This window comes from Phoenix dactylifera, chromosome 14 (genome assembly GCF_009389715.1).
Source record: "Phoenix dactylifera cultivar Barhee BC4 chromosome 14, palm_55x_up_171113_PBpolish2nd_filt_p, whole genome shotgun sequence".
Classification (NCBI taxonomy): domain Eukaryota; kingdom Viridiplantae; phylum Streptophyta; class Magnoliopsida; order Arecales; family Arecaceae; genus Phoenix; species Phoenix dactylifera.
Window position 1 is genome coordinate 14,920,021 of NC_052405.1, and position 21,247 is coordinate 14,941,267.

Genomic DNA, 21,247 nt, shown 5'->3' on the forward strand with positions numbered 1-21,247 from the left:
GCAATTTTCAGGAGACTTTTGGTTCCACTTTGATCCAACCACAAGTTGGAACTTGGAAGATAAATTTTTCAAACAAGCCATGAGTAATTCATGCTCAAATAAAACATGTGATGAGAACCACCAATTATTACCACCTCCCACCCATATAACAACATTTTGCTAGATTTTCCTTCCTCCCTCTGTCATAATTTGCTAGGTTTTCTTTATATCCTCTCTCAAAGGCAAAGATTGGAATTACACAGTTTGAAGTCAAGTATTGGTATGATGCTCTTGCTAGCAGCGTATACTCAGCATATGAAATTTGTGGCCAAACATGAACATCCCCACAAGTACTTTCTAATAATAATCCCTCTGCCACTCATTTTAGACAACTGAGCTCTTTGTGTCGATTGGCCAATCCGCATGTAACATGTTGTGGACCTGGGGCATGAGATGGGTATGAGAATCTAAATTTCTTCAGGCTTGCTTGTGAGGATGTCATAGTAACATTTCCTTTCTGAAAGCGGCATGGGTGAGATAATCTTTACAAGCTTAAGAGCATTGGACACAGTGGGAGGCGTTGGATTGCTGATAGAACTGTAGGCATATGCGCTTGGCTGTGGCTCAAATCTATTTCTCTTTCCGGAGGAGTCGTGTCACAATTCAGGACCTTATTAAAAAAGACTAACCGGAAGGTATTATTCAAGTTTCTTGATCCGATATAAGTATTCAAGATCTATTTAGCGAATAACTGATGTAGAACTAAATACACTCTCATACGAGTCCTCACATACTCCCCCCGTTTAAGCCCTGACATTTTTGTCAGGCTAAGAGTTCAAATTTATTCAAATCTAATCACAAGTACTACAATCAGCTAATGGTTAGTCTCAATAGATCAATGCTACAGTGTCCCCTAGTCCATATAGGTTATAGGCTAGATCTGCTCTGATACCATTTGTAACAATCCAGAACTTCATCCAACATGGCTAGCCAGAATGTATTATTTGAGTTTCTTGATCCTATATAAGTATCTAAGATCTATCCAGCGAATAACCGATATAGGGCTAAATGCACTCTCACACGGGTCCTCACAAGTTGGCTCATCATGCTATATACATGTATGATAGATTTATAAGTAATTATAAAACTATTCAAAAAAAAATCTGTACTGTCACATGATGGAAATAGTGGTCAATTGTGCTCTGCACAGTCTAATTTCGTAATCACCAAATCTAACATCCTTAATGCTTAATCTGACAAAATTGAATTTAAAAATTTATTTTTAGAGATATAAAACTAAGATTGCTCCATTAAGTAATCTGTTAAACACTCTATTTGGATTGAGAGAAATAAAAAGAATAAAAAAAAGAGAGGAGAAAGTTAGAATCCCCTGTTTGGTTGGGAGAGAAGAGAAGGGAAACTCATTTTTGTATTGTTTGATTAGAAATTTAATGAGTTTTTCTTCAATATATTTTCCTTTTATTAGAGGGCATGGGGGTAGAGAAAAGAGGCGCATATGCTTGTGAGACGGAGGGACTCAAATTGGGAATAAGTCGAAAGTTTTTATGTGAATTAGAAATCAAATTGGTCTAAATAAAAGTTATGTACATAACCTGTAATGTATAAAAAATTTCAGATACTTTACCAGTCGTAAACAGTTTATACGATATGAGGTATATCCGGCATTTTTTTAGTTGTTACATTTTAAAAATGCACAGCTAAGGGGAAAAAAAACATACCAAAGCAAAACACATCTAATAGAAGAGAAGACAAAGTTAAAATCCATCATTTGGATAGCAAGTCAGGAGAGGAAAAAAGGGAAATGATTTTTCTCCAAACTTTGTTTCTAATCTCTTCTGTCACTTTTGTTCTCCAGAAACTGCTCAGAGTCTTGTATACTTAGTTACTCTTCCTGGAGAGTGTCTTATTTCACAGGATAGATTCTATAACGTTTTCCTGCAAGACTTTTTATCTCTTCCTGGCTGGATTATATGCTTTGCTTTTGGCAGAATTGGAGCAAGTCTTTGGTGAAGAGAGATCTCATGAAAGATTTGGATATGATTTTACTTGGGATTGATGGTTGATTTGGAGAGAGAGGGATAATATGTTGAAGTAATGCAGGAGACCAAGTAAATGCAAGACCAACGTGTCATGCCCACTACTTATTTTTTGTTCTTGGTTTGTTAAAGTTGGAGTAAGAATAGGTTCATTTGAATTAGTCAAATTTGTTAGATTATTGCTGAGTGGTCCTATGTTTTAGGCTTAACTTTATATATTTAAAGTCTCGTTCTCGTAATGAATTTAAGAGAGAAGTATTTTTAATCGTGTATTCTCTTCTTATTTTTGGTTTCCTTCCCTCTCAACAAACTGACTTTGTTGAGAGAAGACTTCCTCTATTATTTTGTATTTTTTGCCATAGTTGATTTATCCTCGTAAGGAACTTCCTCCTCGACCTCTTGTAGAGAAATTTTTATTGTTACCTTCCTTTGAAACATTCACCTTAGATTGGAAGGCCTTCTCAATTGAACCTTCACTTGATCTTTTCAATCCATCCTCATGAGATTGTAGAGAGCCAAGCAATTCACTAATTGAAAACTAGTTAAGTCTTTCGATTCTTCGATGGTAGCTGCAACATGATCATACTTAGCAGACAAACTATGTAAAACTTTCTCAACAACTCTTTGTTCAGGCATGGTTTAACTATAATTTCTCATCTGATTAATAATTTCTAGTATGCTAGAAAAATACTTATCCATAGAATCACCATCCTTCATGTTCAAGGTTTCAAATTTTCGACAAAGAGATTGAAGTTTAACAGTTAATACCTTTGCATTGCCTTGGTATTCAGATTGTAGGAGATCCCAAGCTTCTTTTGACTTTGTAGCTGCAGAGATTCGAGGAAATACCGTATCATCAATGGCCTGCTGGATGAAAAAAAGAGCTATGGCATCTTTCATTTTGATCTCCTTGATGTTTTCCCTAGATGCTCCTTCATCTCCATAGCCTTTTTCCACCAACTCCCACGGATCCTTTGAGACGAAAAGAGTCTTCATCTTTTTGCTCCAGAAATCATATCCTTCACCTTTGAAGATGGGGAAGGATGAATTGATGGTGCCATTGATGTAGAGGTGGAGGATATAGTGAAAAAACCCATCAAGCTTGTAACGAAGGTAATGGTCGAGGTGAGAACTCTAAACTTTTTCAGTGCAATTACTATAAGAAGTATGGTCATATTGAAAGGTTCTGTCGGCTTAAGAAAAGTAATGAGAAGTATCGGCATCCTCCTTAGCGTCATTATTGCGAAAATGGTGGTCACATTGAGCGTGTTTGCAGATTGAAGGAAAAACAAGCAAACTTTGTAGAAGAAGAGCAAAAGGAATCAAATGAAAGTTTATTCTTGCATGTTTTATTGCAAAAGAATGTGTTAATAATGTTTGGTACATGGACAATGGATGCAACAATCATATGACAGGTTGTGTGGAAATCTTTTCTTGCTTGGACAGATCTGTTACAATAAATGTGAAGATGGGTGATGGCACTATCCGAGAAGCTCGAGGAAAAGGTACTGTGAAACTTGATTCTTGGGGTAGGAAGCTGGTAAAAAATGTCTTGTATGTTCCTGATTTGGTATTAAATCTATTAAGTGTGGGACAATTCTTGATAGAAGGTTATTCTCTTATTTTCGAAGATTTGAAATGCAAGGTTTATCAAGTTAAGACTAATAGTAGGCTCATTGTTGAAGTTCCCATGACTGAAAATAAAATGTTTCCTCTAAGAATTAATTAGAGTTTGAAACATGCCTTGACTGTTACATTGTCAAATGACTCCTTATTGTGGCATCATAGATATGGGCATTTAGGTTTTAAAAATTTGGAGCTTTTATCAAAACTGAATATGGTAATAGGGTTGCCTCGAATTATAAAAGATGATCAGATTTGTGAAAGTTGTGTGCTTGGGAAACATCGATGAGATGCTTTTCCAAAAGGAAAGGCTTGGTGAGCTTCAAAACCTCTTGAGTTGGTGCATGCTGATTTGTGTGGGCCTATGCAAACTCCATCCTTAGACAATAATCGATATTTTGTTGTTTTTGTTGATGATTTCAACAGATTTGTATGGGTCTATTTTGTTACAGAAAAATTTGAATGTTTTGATATATTTAAGAAAGTCAAAAGTTATATCGAAAAGAAAAGTGGATATGCACTCAAGATACTGCAAACTGATAGAGGAGAAGAGTTTCTCTTAAAATAATTTAATTCTTTTTGTGAGGATCGTGGTATTCACAAGCAAAATGGAGTGGCCGAGCGAAAGAATAGAAGTTTAGTTGAGATGGCTAAGAGCATGCTCAAGGATGAAGGATTTTCTAATAATTTTTGAGCTGAATCTGTTCATACTGCAGCATATATCCTTAACCGAAGTCCTACCTCTTTACTCCATGGTAAGACACCGTTTGAAGTGTGGAATAGATGGAAGCCTAAGGTAAATCACTTTAAAGTCTTTGGGAGCCTCGCTTATTGTAATAAGCCCAAAAATTTTTTTATATAAAAAGGGATAGAATAGTTCTTTAAAATTGATATGAGAGGTAAAATGGAAAGGAATCAAAAGTTAATGGCATAACTGTAGATCCGTTGAAGTGACAGGGGCAAAATGAAAATTTAATAATATTAAAAAAAGGGTGAATAGTGTTTTGATGTGATTTAATTAGGGGGTTTGCTGTGGCTTTTGGAATGAAACCGAGAGACAGAGAGGGGGAGTCTCAGGTGTTTCACAGAGAGGAAAGAAAGAAAGAAAAAGAGAAGAAGAAGAAGAAGAAAGAAGAAGAGGAAGGGGATTCGAGGAGGAAAGAGATCCCGGTTGCACTTCCAGCTGAAGGAAAAAACGTAGATCTCCTTCCCCTCTACGCAAGGACCTCGATTTCCAAAAAGAAAAAGGTAAATATCCGTCCCTATCTAGTCTTTTGATGACATTAGGCTATACAAAGGGTGGATATAGTCTAGAGGGGTCGGATAAGGGTTGTAGAGGCGGTTAAAAAAGGAAGAATCATATTTTGACAAATTTTTCCGGCACTACGGAAAAACTATGTCGAAGTCCCAACTTCGGCAAATTATTTAGGGGGTCAAACGACCTCCGATAGCAATGCATGTTACCTCTTTGGAATCCTCTATGAGTGTAGAATGTTAGGTAAAAATTTCATCAAATTTGGAGTTTAGAAAATGGATCAAACCCAGGATGAAGTAACCGGCTGTCGGTCCGGGTTACTGTTTATCCGAGTGGGAAAATAGGGGATTTCATGCCATAATAGGGTATTAAGCCCAGATTAAGCTAAGGGGACCTTGTACTCATGCAAGGGAGTCCCTAATACACATAAATGGTGAGTTAATTAATAGAAAAAGAAAAAAAGAAAGAAAAGAAAAGATTTAGGGAACGGGGGAGTTGAATCAATTAAAGTCCCCTATATTATAATTAGCACGTAGATTATAGCCCTTGATACAAGACTAAATGTATTGTAAATGCATGTCACAGTTGGGCAAGAAGCTAGGAAATAAGAGGAAGAAGTTCCCCACTGCCTGCTGTAGATATTTGGAGGCGTATCAGGGCTGTGCCGGATTGACAGGTGAGTGGGAGTTTGTACTTTGCACCATGAGCACATTCCTTATTCATTTTCATGAATGTTGCCAAGTGTGACTTGATTCCACCTGAGCTTATTTATTAATTGTTGTAGTAGATTCCTCTATAATCTTGATTCTCTATGCTTGATTATTCTGTACATGCATTGGAGGGAACATTGAGAGGAATTACGAGGGGTTGATGAGTAATCAAATTGATTCCGAATTGTGAAATGATTTCTTTTGTAAATTAATTTCATTTCCTCTATTTCAAAGACTTGTGAGTGGTAGCTTTGATTATACTCCTTTATGAGTAATTAAATTGGATCTGAATTGTGAAATGACTTCTTTTGTAAATTGATTTCATTTCCTCTATTTCAAAGACTTGTGAGTGGTAGCTTTGATTATACTCCTTTATGAGTAATTAAATTGGATCTGAATTGTGAAATGACTTCTTTTGTAAATTAATTTCATTTCCTCTATTTCAAAGACTTGTAGAGCCCTTTTCATGGTATATTGAGTTGTATTGCACTTCCTTGACCCTCACTTCCAACCCTGATGTTAGTTTATGATTTGGGTCAGAGTCGAGTGAGTGGTAGTCTTGATCATACTCCTTTTTAGTAGAGTATTGGGAGGGTGCGTTATGGCATTTATGCATGGCTTGGCAGTATCTGCAGGACACCTATAGTCGATGGGGTTGAATATCGGCCTTTGTGCACATAGTAGCCTTCTGGGTGGACGGAGCCCAGTCCCTTCCTAGGGGGACACAGCCCTAGGCGTAGGATCGGCCGGTCCTACGACTTATATTCTGCTTGCCGCCGGGCATAGTAAGACCCCGCGAGGTGCAGTATGGCTTTCCGCGGATGTAAAATTTCTGCGAGGTGCCGTTTAGTATATAGATGTGAGATGGATTTCTGTTCTGGATACTGGCCAGCATTTACATGATCAGTATGGTGTCTTATCCTGCATATGCATGTGACAGTAGGGAGTTGTTGCTAGTTCACCTGGGGCGTAAAACCCACCTTCCGACAGCTGTCTAGTGATGATTTACATATTGGTGTGGTGTCATATTCGATATATGCATATGGCAGTAGGAAGTTCTTGCTGGTTCGCCTGGGCGTAAAACCCACCTCCCGATAGCTGTCTTGTTGATGATTCAGCCTATTGACACCTGATTTATATGATTCAGTATTATGATCTGTTGAGCATATTCATGAGTAGCATATATGTTTACTTGATTATTCCATATATGCTTCAGATGAGTTGATATTGATTGTGGTGATATTGATGATTTACTCCATATTCTCTATGTTGGGATCATGTTCATCTTGTTATTGCTCTTGAGATTTCACCTCGAGCCATGATTATATCTTGTCTCATGTGCATAGTACTCTCTACTCCACTCACTAAGTATTCATATACTCACTCCCCAGTTTGATATTTTTGATTGCAGGGCAGGTATTGTATAGAGAGGAGCAGGATTAGTGGTTGCCTGCTAGCTGTGCCGCTCCATAGTATAGTATAATGTAGATAGAGGTTTATCCCCTTTTGGTGTATTATAAATCTTCTGTTGTATTTAGTGTATAGTTACAGTCATAGATCCTGTTGTGGATATGGGTTTGACCATGGATGGAATGGGAACCAGATTTTTATACAGTTGAGTTATATGCCTGTGATGATGTATTGATATATATTGTCCAGGTTCGTTATGTGACAGGTTATGTGATTGCTGCTCTGACAGGTAGCGTTGTTGTATGTAATGAGATAATCCTGACAGGTCACCATAGAAAAAGTGATCATTTTGTGCATGCATCATGCCAAAATTTTCAGAATTTATTGATGATTGATAGGTAGTAGGGTTCTACGTGGTGGCTGGTGGCCTTATGCCTACCCGCACCCTAGGACCGTCGCGGCGGCCCGCCGGAAATGGTGCGGGGGTCGTGACACTTATGTCTATGTTCCATCTCAGAAAAGGCAAAAGCTAGATAATAACAGTATGAAATGCATTTGTCAGGATCAAGCGCTACCATTATACCAAAAACAATTGCTGATAGTGAAGGCGCAACTTTATTTTCTTAAACAAAGACAACGCAAAGCCTTGTACTAAGCGACAAGTGGGCTGGAGAGGTTGCACCACATGGGTGCTACGGGTCGGGCGGTTAGTCCACGGCCAGTTACATTCTCCCGAGTCAAAGGATGGTGATGACCCCCCATAAGGCCGACAATCACCCCCCAGCACCAGCCTGGAAGACTCGAACCCGCAACCTCGCTCTGATACCAATTGTCAGGATCAAGCGCTACCATTACACCAAAAGCAATTGCTAATAGTGAAAATGCAATTTTATTTTCTTAAACAAAGGCAGCGCAAAGCCCCATACTAAGTGACAGGTGGGCAAGAGGGGCTGCACCACATGGGTGCCACCAGGAGCGGCCCAATGTATTTGAAGATGAGATCCTTGCAGGAAATATATGAGAGGTGCCACTTGACTCAAGTTGTAGAGCCAACTTGTTTTGTAGAAGCTGTGAAACACAAGGAATGGTGTGCCGCCATGGATGATGAAATCTCAGCCTTGAGAAGAAATAGCAACTGGGAGTTGGTGAATCTACCACCTAATCAAGAGGCTATTGGTTTGAAGTGGATATACAAGCCAAAGTACAGTGCGGATGGTTCAGTTTAGAAATTGAAAGCAAGAATTGTTGCAAAAGGCTATATGCAATGGGAAGGTATCGACTTTGATGAAACCTATGCTCCGGTAGTTAAATGTGATACAATTAGAACTCTATTAGCCATAGCTGCTTATTATCAATGCTTTTCAACTTGATGTGAAATCAGCCTTTTTAAATGGTTTGTTGTGTGAGGAAGTGTATGTACAGCAACCACAGGGATATGAAGTTGCCAATGAAGAACACAAGGTGTATTATCTTCGGAAAGCACTTTATGGCCTTAAGCAAGCTCCTAAAACATGGTAAGAAAGGATCGACAAACACTTTCAAGAGAATGGCTTTCAAAGAAGCATGAGTGAGCCAACTTTGTATATTAAATCAAGAGGTAATGGAGATGTGCTAATAGTCTTTTTATATGTAGATGACTTGATATACACTGGTAGCAATAATGAATTGATTGCTAAATTTAAAAACAATATGATAAAGAAGTTTGAGATGACTGCTTTAGGAATGATGAGTTACTTTTTTGGGTTGGAAGTGGCATAATTTGATGGTAGTATCTTTGTCTCTCAAGAGAAGTATGAAAAAGTTTCTAGAAAAATTTGCAATGGGAAACTGCAAGCCAATGAAGACTTCGATGAACACTAGTGAAAAATTCAGTCAAAATGATGGTGAGGAAAAGATTGATGCTCATATCTATAAGAGTCTTATTGGGAGTTTATTATATCTTACAAACACTCGATCCGATATCATATATGCAACAAGTTTGTTATCAAGATTTATGCAAAATCCAAGCAAGGCTCATCTCGTTGCAGCAAAGAGGGTGTTGAGATACCTTAGAAGAACTGATAACTATGGTATTTCATACACTAACACTGACAAATTCAATTTACATGGTTTCTCTGATAGAGATTGGGCAGCCTTCATTGATGATCGAAGAAGTACTTCAGGCTACATCTTCAATTTTGGTTCGGAAGTAATTTTATGGAGTTCAAAGAAATAACAGTCGACAGCGCTGTCATCTTCGGAAGTCGAGTATGTCGCTGTTACTGCTACAGCTTGTCATGGTGTTTGGCTAACAATAATTCTAGAGGACATGAAGCAAGTTCAAGAGGGGCCAACAGTCATCTCCTGCGACAATCAGTCAACAATAGCCATGACAAAGAATCTAGTGCATCACTAATGCACTAAACACATTGAACTCCGTCACCACTTCATCTGCGAACTTGTGGCAAATGAAAGCATTGGGCTGGAATATTGCAACACCAAGGACCAAGTAGCCGACATCTTCACCAAGGCATTGCCAGTAGAAAGTTTTTTATATTTCAGAGATAAATTAGGAGTTGTGAAAGTCTCTGCATTAAGGGGGAGTGTTGAAATAATGCAAGAGACCAAATCAATGTAAGACCAACGTGTCATGCCCACTACTTGTTTTCTGTTCTTGGTTTGTTAGAGTTGGAGTAAGAATATGGTCATTTGAATTAGTCAAATTTGTTAGGTTGTTGCTAAGTGGTCCTATGTTTTAGGCTTAACTTTGTCTATTTAAAGTCTGGTTCTCGTAATGAATTTAAGAGAGAAGTTTTTTTTAATCATGTATTCTCTTCTCATTTTTGGTTTCCTTCCCTCTCAACAAACTGACCTTGTTGAGAGAAGACTTCCTTTATTATTTTGTATTTTTTGCCATAGTTGATTTATCATAATAATGTTGTCAAGAACTTTTATTCCTCTATTGCTGATATTATCCTTCAGGTTCCGATTTTTTGGTTTCAATCGGTTTTTGTAGCTTCTAGAAAATTGGCTTCTAGTTTTTCCTTCTGTTCAACCATTAAGTTTTCGTTCACTGCTTCTTTTGCAATCATTTCATATCTCTTGAATTGGTTCTGGTTGTATCTTTCATACAAAGAATGATTGATATTCTTTCATGACATCGATTACACTCCCCTAGAAATCTCGAAGCACTCCGAACTCCTTCATTTATCTGCTTGCACATATCTCTAAGCATCTATTGTACGATCCTCGCATGAAAGAACGATTGTTCTTCTTTCGCAACATCGACCATTGGATCGCACAAATCTCAAAGCTCTCCGAACTCCATTCATCTACTTGCACAGATCTCAATGCGACCATTGCACATCCAATGATGGCCAAAGCAAACTAACCTAATTAAGATATGCCAGGTATCCTACTTGATTAGTTCTGTCCATTGGCGATGTGGACTGGATAACGAATCCATCTAGAGGCCAACACATCTTCATGAGGAGAGAAGGACCCTATTTTTCTTTTTGGCAACTTTCCAAAGTTATAAACAAATGATCAAACCCAACCCTAGGGAATCTTCTTGTCAATCTCACCATATTTTTAAGCCCAGACTTCAGCACCACAACAATTCAACATTGACTTATGGTAAAGTAATAACAATTTGGTGCTCCGCCTATAAAATGTGAACCTGCCTGGATTTCAGCACCAAATTCAGCCAAACAATTCAATACGTAATAATAGTTTGTAGCTGCTCCACCTATAAAATTTGAACCTGCCCGCATTTCAGCACCAAATTCAGCTCAACATTGAAATATATTAATAAAGCAATAACAACTTGCAGCTCCTCCGCCTTTAAAATATTAACCCCCAGAGCTGATTAAGAGCAATTCTTGGTAGACCAGAACAGAAGAAGAGCGGAATGGCGGAGAACGGTGCAAGCAACCCGGCGGAGGCTCCGGATCTCGACACGCCGGAAAAGCCCGGCCTCGAGCTGGCGCAGTTCGCGGCGGGGTGCTTCTGGGGGGTGGAGCTGGCGTTCCAGAGGGTGGAGGGGGTGGCGAAGACGGAAGTGGGATACTCCCAGGGGAAGCTCCCGGATCCCAGCTACGAGGACGTGCGCATGGGAGGCACAAACCATGCAGAGGTGGTGAGGATCCACTTCGATCCTGTTGCCTGTCCGTATCCCAAGCTTCTTGCAGCCTTTTGGGGCCGCCATGATCCCACCACTCTCAATCGCCAGGTATGGTTATCTTGTTTCTTTCTGTAATTTTATCTTTTAGCCTTTGGTTATTGGATGTTTAGGCATATACTAGAGGGGATCTTTGATATGGTGGTGGGGATCTGGGCTATATTGTTACAAATAATATCAAATTCGACCTATAGCCTAGGTGAACTAGGGGACACTGCAATACGAGTTTATGGAGGTTGACCATGGGCCTATCGTAGTGCTTGTGATTAGATTTAAATGGATTGGAACTCTTAGTTTGACGAGGATGCCAGGGCTTGAATGGAGAAAGTATGTGAGGACCCATGCGGGCGTGTGTTTAGTTCCACATTGGTTATTCGCCGAAAAGATTTGGGTACGTATATAGGACTAAGAAATTCTAAAAAAATATATTCCAGCTAGCCATTTTGGTTCTGGGTTATTACATCTACGGTGACCTTTAGGAAAAATCTTTTACATAGAGATGTCTTTGAAGATAGTCTGTGAGTGTTTTCTGAGTCAGTAGACGTAGAACCATTCATTTGTTTGGAATATAGTTCAAGGAAAGGAAAAAAATTAAAGGAGTAGAAACATTTCTATTCACCAAAAAAAAAATTGTTATTTAAATTTCTAAAAATTTGATATTGTGTTCTTATTGGCCAAAAAGTCTAGTCTCTTTGCCTCTAAAATATTGTTGTATATTTCCTCCAACACCATCCACATCAGGCATTAAAACAGTCAGAAATATAAAACTTGATCCACAGGTTGGTCCATTTGCATCCATACTTTAAATTCACACCAATTACTAGCTTAATTTACAGAGCTGCTGAATCCTATATGGTGCACCCATGTCCCCATCTGCTGCGTCGTGAGAGCGAACTAGCACAATTTCTTAGTAACAATAGTTTACCTAATAACAACCCCCCTTGGAAAGAAATGGTCCTCACTTACCAAGTTGATATTTGACTAGATATTGCTTAACATTAAAAAATAATTTCTGTCCTAATGTCTGTGTTAGTAAACTCTGAAACCGAAAATAACAAAAAACAACAATAAAATATTAACACCACCAAGTTATTATGTCATTCATAGAATGAAACATTGTTTTCTTAAGATTTAATCTAAAATATTATTCTTCTCAAAATGAACTATGAGAACTGTTATAATAGTTGTTAAATTGATGCAGTGTCTGCTATTTTAATGAATGTCCATTGGGCTAATAGAGTCCTCCTGTGGCTCCTCAAGCCATTCATTTAGGATGAGCCATATGACATACATGGCCAGCATGACATGGCTTGTGGACTGTGTCTTAGATAACAATAACTATGGTTTGTCTTTACTTTTAGTTATTAGAATAAGTAGATTTACAAATACAAGTTGGCCTACTTGCCATTAGGTAGACTTCATTGGCCAAGCAACTATAGTGGATAAGTTCCAATTAGCAAACTGGAGCAAGTGAGAGTGACGCTTTTTTGCATATAGTTATAATAATAACTACAATTTTCTCTTGGGAGCTAATCTCAAGTAGTACAAGAGGACTTGTACTGGTCTGAAAGTATCAAGTAAAACAGAAGATATGAACACTTGTGGGCTTTAGAATTAGTTCTTTCTTGGTCTTCTCTGACCAAATCTACAACAGCTTGGGTGACATTTTATAACTTCTAGGAGCCAAGTAACTACATGGACATTTCAGATATCTAGGATAGTACAAGTCTTCTTTATATAGTAATTCGATCTATTGTTCTAGATCCCTGCTTACTAGGAAGAGAAGAGTTAAAAAGGATCGAGCTACCTTCTCATTATTCGGAGGTGAATTATAAAACATAATATTGAAAACCTTATGGACCTAGCATAGGTCATAATATTGAAAACCTTATATTGAAAACACCGAAAGCTTGACTAACTTATGGACCTAGCATAGGTCATAATATTGAAAACCTTATATTGAAAACTACTTAGGAGACTACTTGGGGCGCATCAACTCGCCCTTTAATAATGACGGGAAGAATAGTCATGCAACAGCTAGCGATTGACTTCTTATTTATCTCTTATACTTGGATCAACAAATAGATGAGAAATTTGGAATTGATTGCTTGCTGCTTATTACTATTACTATTATTAATATTATTTAAAAGAAATAAAAGTCAGAAAAGAAAATGGATTTTTTCTCTTGTTCAATGCTGTCTATAGAAATCAAAATTTATGGTCTTAATCACACTTCTTTCTTATGAATGCATGGTATGCTTGTTTAATCCCTACTTTCCGAGTATGTGATACCTACCACTCCATCTCTATTTGCTATTGTTCATATAAAAACAGAAGTTGACATCGATGCATGAAGTCTTTGTACATGAAATATTCTAGACTTCTAACCTATGTATAAATGGCATGATATTGAGAAAAATTAAATCACTGATTGAAGCATTACATCAAGCATGTAGTCGAAATTTTACCTCAATATTGTAGATGTCATGAGCTTGTTTTGGGTTGAGAATAGTAAGTCCAAACCTATAACCACTGGTAGCCTAGAACCTGAATCTCTGATCAAGATAAAAGGGAAGAGCCTAGACGAGTGGGTTGGGTAGAATCAACACAACTTTTGAGTCACTTTTTTGGAACCTTTTTTCACCAGAGTTGCACCAAACATTTGACACGTACTAGGTTCAGACGTATCTAGTTTCAACATACCAAATCTTGGGCCGTGTTCATTTAGTATTCCAACTGCCTCTTCACAGTACTTTTAGTAGCCCATCTGGTCCAATGGGCTAGATACAAATAGAACTTTCCATTTGGCGTCGTTTGGTTGTGTAATTCAATTGAATAATGCAATTCAATTACAGGCTGCAATTTAATTACTTGTAATTGGAATTGCAGTAGTGAAAAGGGGCCTCATTTGGTTATTTGTAATTGAAATATGCAAATATAAGTACATCTATGGTTGTTTAATGTGGAAAGAGATATAGTTACCCAGTAATTGAGTTGGTGGTAAGGTTACTATTGAGAAAACCATATTTCGATTAAATTATCATATGCTATTGAATTAGTATAAGAATAATTACTATATAAGAATAATGTATCATGTATCATTTACTTGTATTATAGGAGAAAACCTAAATTTTGACTAGCTAATTTTCTTGTGAAGCAATATTATAAAATATTAAACTTTAATTGGGTTCAGGCCAGATCTATTTTTGGTCTAAATAGGTAATTGAGGCGGACCAATCAAGTTGAGGCAAGGCTCAAGCTTGAATTATCTAAAAATTTTCGGACCTAAGCTCGGCCCAAAGACCAAAAGAAATATTCGGATTGGGTTCGAGTAGTAGTGTAGCCCAGTGGCCCAGCCAGACCCAGTTTTAGCCCTAGAACGGTGCAATGAAGAAGGAGAAGTTTGATAGTTAGAGGAGCGAGGTGATTCCTTTCAAGGTCTTTCTTGGTTACAAGATTTTGTAGTGGGAATTGCGATAATTTTTAATTATAGTTTCAATTATAAGCATTGGGGCTTTTTTTTTTAGTTAAACAACTAAAAAAAAGATTACAACTATAATTATCATTTTATAATCGAGCCAAGCTCTAGTTGTCCATCAATAGAATGTTTAAGAGATATAATAAAAGATTAAAGTCATTTGAGACTTTCATTTCTATAGATTGCCATAATAATCTTCATTATATTTTAATCTTATAATTGAAATGCATTCTATTCCACATGGTTAATATTAACATAATAATAAATAATTACAAAAATAATTATTTATTTAGATAATAATAATATATAATATATAATATATTATATATTATATTATATATAATATATTTATATATTAGTATTTCAAGTTAATTAGAGCCATACAGGAGCTAGCTAAACCTAGCTCTAGCTCCACTAGTTTCGACTCAAGATAAATTGCACCAAACTTGAACTAACTCGCGAACAGGTTGCTCTTTTGCCGGCCCTAACGAAGAAGGGCTATGCCCAATGATATTTTGATCGAGATTTCTACAATAACACCGGTTGGGGGGGAGGGGGAATGAACGGTGTGAAATGTGTTTTCAGGAGGAGGTGTGTTTATAATTTGACAAGGATTGTTTTAAGAACTCATGGATGGAGACTCTTGACTTTTTTACTTGCTAAAGTAGAGCCATGATGTTACGAGATCAAAGCCTACAAACACTAGAAACCTATTGCTAAAAAATAAACACTAGAAGCCTAACCCAAACGTCACCTCACGATAGCTAACCCAACTTTAATTCAGAGATATAGCTCATAAGTTTCTTGACCTATTCTCTTCTCTTGCTCCCTTCATTTGAGCCCACGCATGTACTGCATGCTCATGTTGTGCTACAACACAAGGGTACTTCTAAGAATCACACCAACTAAAAAAAAAATCACTATACTGTGTTCACTAACATCAGTTATTTGGCTATGTTTTGCGATGTAATTAGTGATGCCGACACTTGTATATGACAAATGAATCAATTCATTCATCAAAGTTCTGATGTTGTTTCATGAATGAATACAAAGTCATTCACTGTATCCATGCAAACTGCTGCGTAGATGCTGGTAAGTTGCTTTGTATTTATCCCTGATCAACCACTACAAGAACCTGCCATCAGATAAGGTTTTGAGCAGTGATCAAAACTGTTTGCTACGTCAAAAGTTGATTCCACAGTCATCAAAAGCCACCACCAAAAAGCTTTTTCTAACAACAATATACCTTGTAGCTATCGAAAATTTACTGCTACATAGCACATGATAAATGCTATTTCATTCTGTAATATATATATATATATATATATTCTAAAAAGTTTGGTGTTACAAATATTGTTTGGTAATCTTAGATCTCGCGCCCTGTTACTAAAAGATTTTGTAAAAAGATAGTTTACTACATAAGAAATATGACTGGGAACTGTTGAGGCAAGCTCGAGTCTAGCCTAGTAAGGAATCATAACATGTCAAAGTTGTGCATTGACTTGATCTAAAACTCCAACCATGGTGGGATTCATATCCTGGCTTGATCTCACCCATGTCATCTCCACCAACACCACCTAAGTTAGTGCTTTTGCTTTGAAGTCTTATACGACATCATAATATTCATTACAACAATTTATTGGATGTATACTTTGTCGGTGCATGCATTCTGCTCATGATTTAAAATAACGACAATTATAATATTCCAATGACCATTGTTAACCATTCTGGAAAGTCCTTTATGTTATACATATTAATAATGGATGCATAATTAACGATCGTTGCTTTACCATTATATCGTTACAATGGCTGTTTTATATATAGTTGCCACTATATATTTACCATTTCTTCTTTTCTAATACAATATCTTTCTCAAAATTCAAATTTTGTTTCGAGTTCTCCTCCAAGAAAGCTAGTAAGGCCTAGAAAATATTTTTTTATTGAGTGAATAGTGATTTGGAAAATACCTTTATTTTTCCTGTATTTTCCATATAATACCATTAATATATATATATATATATATATATATATATATATATATATATATATATATATATATATATATATATATATATATATATATATATATAAAATTTAGTATTTAACAATGACTTTTGATTTTTCTGTTCCAAAGGGGAATGATGTGGGCACCCAATACCGGTCAGGCATATACTACTACAATGAGGCGCAAGCTAAATATGCTAGGGAATCCCTAGAGGAGAAGGAAAAGGAGATTAAGGACAGGAAAATTGTGACAGAGATTCTTCCAGCGAAGAAGTTCTACAGGGCAGAAGAGTACCATCAGCAATACTTGGAGAAAGGGGTGGAACAGGAGTAAAACAATCTGCTAGGAAAGCATGCAATGACCCCATCAGGTGCTATGGATGACATGATATGCTTCATTCAACTTTGTGTTTCTTCTTACCAAAGTATCATCATATGCATGTAAACCCTCTAGGGTAATGACGTGTCTAAATAAAAATCAGAGCATTTCAATATTGTGTTAGGTTCTATCCATATAGCAACAGATGTTACTTTATTGGCTCTTCACATTAATTAGTATATCATGGTGCCATTGTGAGGCTCAATAGTCCCACATTGAAAAGACTCGTTTCAGAGCCTGGGCATATGAGGCGGGTGTTTCCAAATCCTGACTCTTGTCTGATGGTGGGAAGGATGTAAGGCCCAATAGTTTCCAATCAGATCGTTTCAGAGCCTGGGCATATGAGGTGGGTGTCTCCAAATCCTGCAGATGCATTTTGGGAGGAAAACAAAACCGGAGAGGGGTGAAGGACGTTTGCATGAAGCCTCGGAACCGGACAATATCTGGCAGGGATGCTCCGTATTTTCCCCCTCATGTGGCCCCCACATGGGCACTAGATGCCTCACATGCTCCGCACAGGCAGGAGCATGACAGCCATGTAAATCATAGTTATTCAGGAAAATGCTGCCATGATACTACAATGCCAATTTGAAAACAGGCATTTTAGATATTGTTTTGCAATCTTGGGAAGAAGTGCTGAGCATTACTAATTTTGTTCAGAAAAATGGCTGGATACTATAATTTTTCAATAAGATTTCAGGTTGTGCTGAAACTATTATCAAAATGAAGACATAGGTCCTTAATTTAGATTTTTTTCCCTTTCTTTCTCTGAAAAATAAACTCTCCTTCTAAACTTGATCAAGAAAAGCATAATGGAGCTAAACGCTCATTTATTCATTAATATTAAGTGGAATTGTCTTACAAGAGAAATTAAAAACACAGAAACCTTTAAGTTTTTTTTTTTTCCAGGGAGAATGTGAAAGGAATTAACTTCCTAAAGCTCATCCTTAAGAGGTGCTTCTTTCTCGGGAGATGCTTTGGTTGGATAGGATGCCTGCATAGCTATACCACATAGCCCTTGTTTTGCTGAGATACCACGCTCCATCCTTACATAGCCATTCTCACCCCACGTAGAACCCCATGAATTCTTTACTATCCAATATTTTGTCCCATCCCTTGTTGTTCCATATCCTACGACAGCAACTCCATGATCCAGATCTGTGCCACAATCTCCAGTGAAAACACCCTGGTATAAAAGTGATAAAGCTCCATCATATAGTCAAAAGATTCATGATATACATAAAAAAAAAAAAAAATTGGTTTAGATGCAAACATCACCTATATCATAAGATGATCTTCCTTGGTGAGTTAGGCCTATTTCAGATATATAACATGAGGCAAACATAACAAATATGTGCACAAACCTCAGAGTAAAATTGGAAAGCTGAACCGCTTGCTTCAATAGCGACAGAGACAGGCTGATTGGCCACTGCTTGCATCAAAGCATCCTCGTCGTTCTCGGGAACATCCTCATGTCCATCAATCACAACCACATGAGAATTCTCCTGCAAGACCAGCAACAATTACTCCTTTTTGTTCCAAATGTACATTAGATGAATGCTTCTGGCCCTTTAATAACTATGCAAATGGGCAAGACAGCCATTTTGTTATCAATAGCTTACTGAAGACCCAACTTATTCTTTGCATCATCTAAAATTAAATGATCAACATATTCCTCACGAGAACTGTAACATCTGGTCATTTTTCAGTACATTGGTTTTAAGGGTATATTTTGAATTTTCTATTGGAATCATCGATTAAGTATGCGATCTATGTAAGAACTACTACTTCAATTGAACTTGAGCTACCTTGGATAAGTTGCATGTTTGATCTTTCCCTACATAGGGGTAGTTTGCTTCAGTTGTTATTCCCCCGTTTCCTTTAATGAACTCAAATGCATGATCCATTAGACCTCCATCACATCCATTGTCATCCTTGGTATCACAGTCGACCAGCTCTTGCTCCGAGAGGGAAACAAGGTTTTTGGTTCTGATCTGGTTTATGCCCTCCACTGCAGCAACTGCTGAGAAAGCCCAACAGCTACCTACAATATCAGCAATGGCATGTAAGAATTCTGACTTAAAGTATATATACCATCATGATGAAGCAGCCAATGGTAGTTCAGCAAGGGAGAAATATGAAACTCTTGCAAAGGTGGCCAAGTTCACCAAAAGTTTGGGATAAAAAAAAAATAAATGCATAACTAAAATAATCATTAGATATGATGCCATGGGTGCAAGATCATGGAAAATAAGTAAATATGAGAAAGGCAGCTCCAGATGGTAGCTACAACAAAAACCACTAAGACTAGTTAATCAGCAGCATATTTGTGATTATGAGTTAAATAAGCAGTAGATAGTTAGTCTCCAAACTATTTATGAAATTTGTGGTATATTAATACCTTGAACTTACTTCTGATATTTGGAAAGATAATTTGGTCAGTGGAGATTTTATTAATAATTAGAGCACTAGTACAATATAGCAGAATGGAGAGAAAGGATTCATGTAGCCAACCCCAATTAGTTTGGTTTTAAGGCTTAGTTAGATGAGATAACAGCTTATCATTTTCTCCTATCAAACCCTGCTGTGTACATATATTTTGTGAAAATTTCTACTAGTTTGGACACAGGAGGATCCAGCTTATAGAAGATCTTACCACATTGGCCTTGATCTTTGACGCCTGTAACTGCACCATTTTGCCTCCAGTCCACAGAGGGAGGCAAGTCAGCTATCTTCTCATACATGAACGTCCTGGCGGAGCTACGCAGGCTTCCCCGGCGCATCCGGTGGTGCATCACTTTAGACCCAGCAAACGTGTTCCTGAACTCTTCCTTGGTCATGTCCCCGAACTTGTTTAGCTTCAACTTGTAGGGCTTGTCCTTCTTGTTGAATTCATGAATGAACTTGACATTCTCCTTGAACACATTGAACCTCTTGTGCTTCTCATCGAGGTCGAGGTCCCGCGACACCGTGTGGATGCTCCGCCACCTCTCATACAAGTCCCGGAAGCTCTCCTCCGACGCGAGGTCCTTCTCGGTGAAGGGAATGCTCTCGGTCAGTGCGAAGGCCAGTGCAAAGACTATGGCTAGCAAGATAACCCTCCCCATTTCTAGCTACGAGGATATGAGTATGGGAGATCAGAGGGGATGCGTGAGTGTTTTATAGTGTATGAAAGGACCCCCAATAGTGTGAACCGAAGATGGAGTGGAGAGCTAATGTTTCTTGTGGGGACAAACAATAGAACTTAACTGAGAAGATATGAAGATAAGAGTGGGGGCGAGTCAAGAAGGAATGCTCTCAAATAGCTCTATGGCAATGGGTGCAAGCAAGTGGAGTGATGCCAGCATTCTTTTTAGCATTGTTAAAAAGGCCCTTTAAAGTTGAGATGAGGGAGGGATAACTTTTGCCTGTGATTCCGTTGCTTTAGGAATTGGTGTTGCTAATTAACCTACGTCATGTGAAATGGTGGAGAGAGAGCTAGAAGCTCACTTTTTATATAACGGCTCTCGTCCTCTTTCTAAACCGTATAAAGGTTCCGTAGAATCCGATGTAGTTGTTCGGTTTGTTACATGTATATGGTTAACTGAGAGTGCAAGCTTATGTTGAGTGCTTTCAGAAGTTTGTTCGAGTGACCATCCACCTTCTGAGCTGCTTTCTTTTTGATCTGGATCATGACAAAATCGATCTTGGCATGTGGAATTAATGCATGGTTATTTGCAGGAGATTTAAATAAGTATATTATTTAGTTTAGTTTATGTACTCTAGTAATTGCCATTTGTTAGTGATCAATGTAGAGTAGTATCTATGTATGAGTTTTAGGGATGCAAAATATTATCTATACTATAATATACTACGATATTAGCCATTTTAGTAAGTGGTATTCAGCTCAGAAAAGAAAAATGCTTCATGGCACCCAAAGTATTCGTCGAGCCTATAGCTGACTTGGCAGCTCCATGATTAATTAACCCGATGTATTTGGCAACAAATCTACAAGCGAAAACCAAAATAACCTCTTGACACGTGAAAGTTAATAGATCATGCATGCATAAAGGGAGTTGTTGTGAGGACCAGCCCACAAACGGTGAGCTAATGGGCCAAGCCCAACATGGCCGGCCCATCTGAAGACCCAGAGGTGGTGATCGCCAGCTGAGACGGTTACAACGGCCTGACAGCCACGATCACCACCACTCTCC

The 21,247-nt window shown here is 37.8% G+C and overlaps 2 protein-coding genes across 2 annotated transcripts; one reads left to right on the forward strand and one right to left on the reverse strand.

The window, feature by feature from the left end:
- Nucleotides 1-10,902: 10,902 nt before the first annotated feature.
- On the forward strand, nt 10,903-17,184 carry LOC120113162 (peptide methionine sulfoxide reductase-like). The gene is given in 3 exon segments (XM_039133978.1): nt 10,903-11,244; nt 16,806-16,989; nt 16,992-17,184. Coding segments are annotated over 3 exon segments (573 nt in total). The 5' UTR covers nt 10,903-10,923; the 3' UTR covers nt 17,060-17,184.
- Nucleotides 17,185-17,864: 680 nt separating this feature from the next.
- Nucleotides 17,865-20,285, reverse strand: LOC120113080 (vignain-like). The gene is made up of 4 exons (XM_039133806.1): nt 19,711-20,285; nt 18,863-19,098; nt 18,419-18,559; nt 17,865-18,240 (listed from the first exon to the last, which is right to left on the reverse strand). Exons 1-4 carry the CDS (start codon nt 20,159-20,161, stop codon nt 17,989-17,991), a joined length of 1,080 nt encoding a protein of 359 aa, XP_038989734.1. The 5' UTR covers nt 20,162-20,285; the 3' UTR covers nt 17,865-17,988.
- Nucleotides 20,286-21,247: the final 962 nt, after the last annotated feature.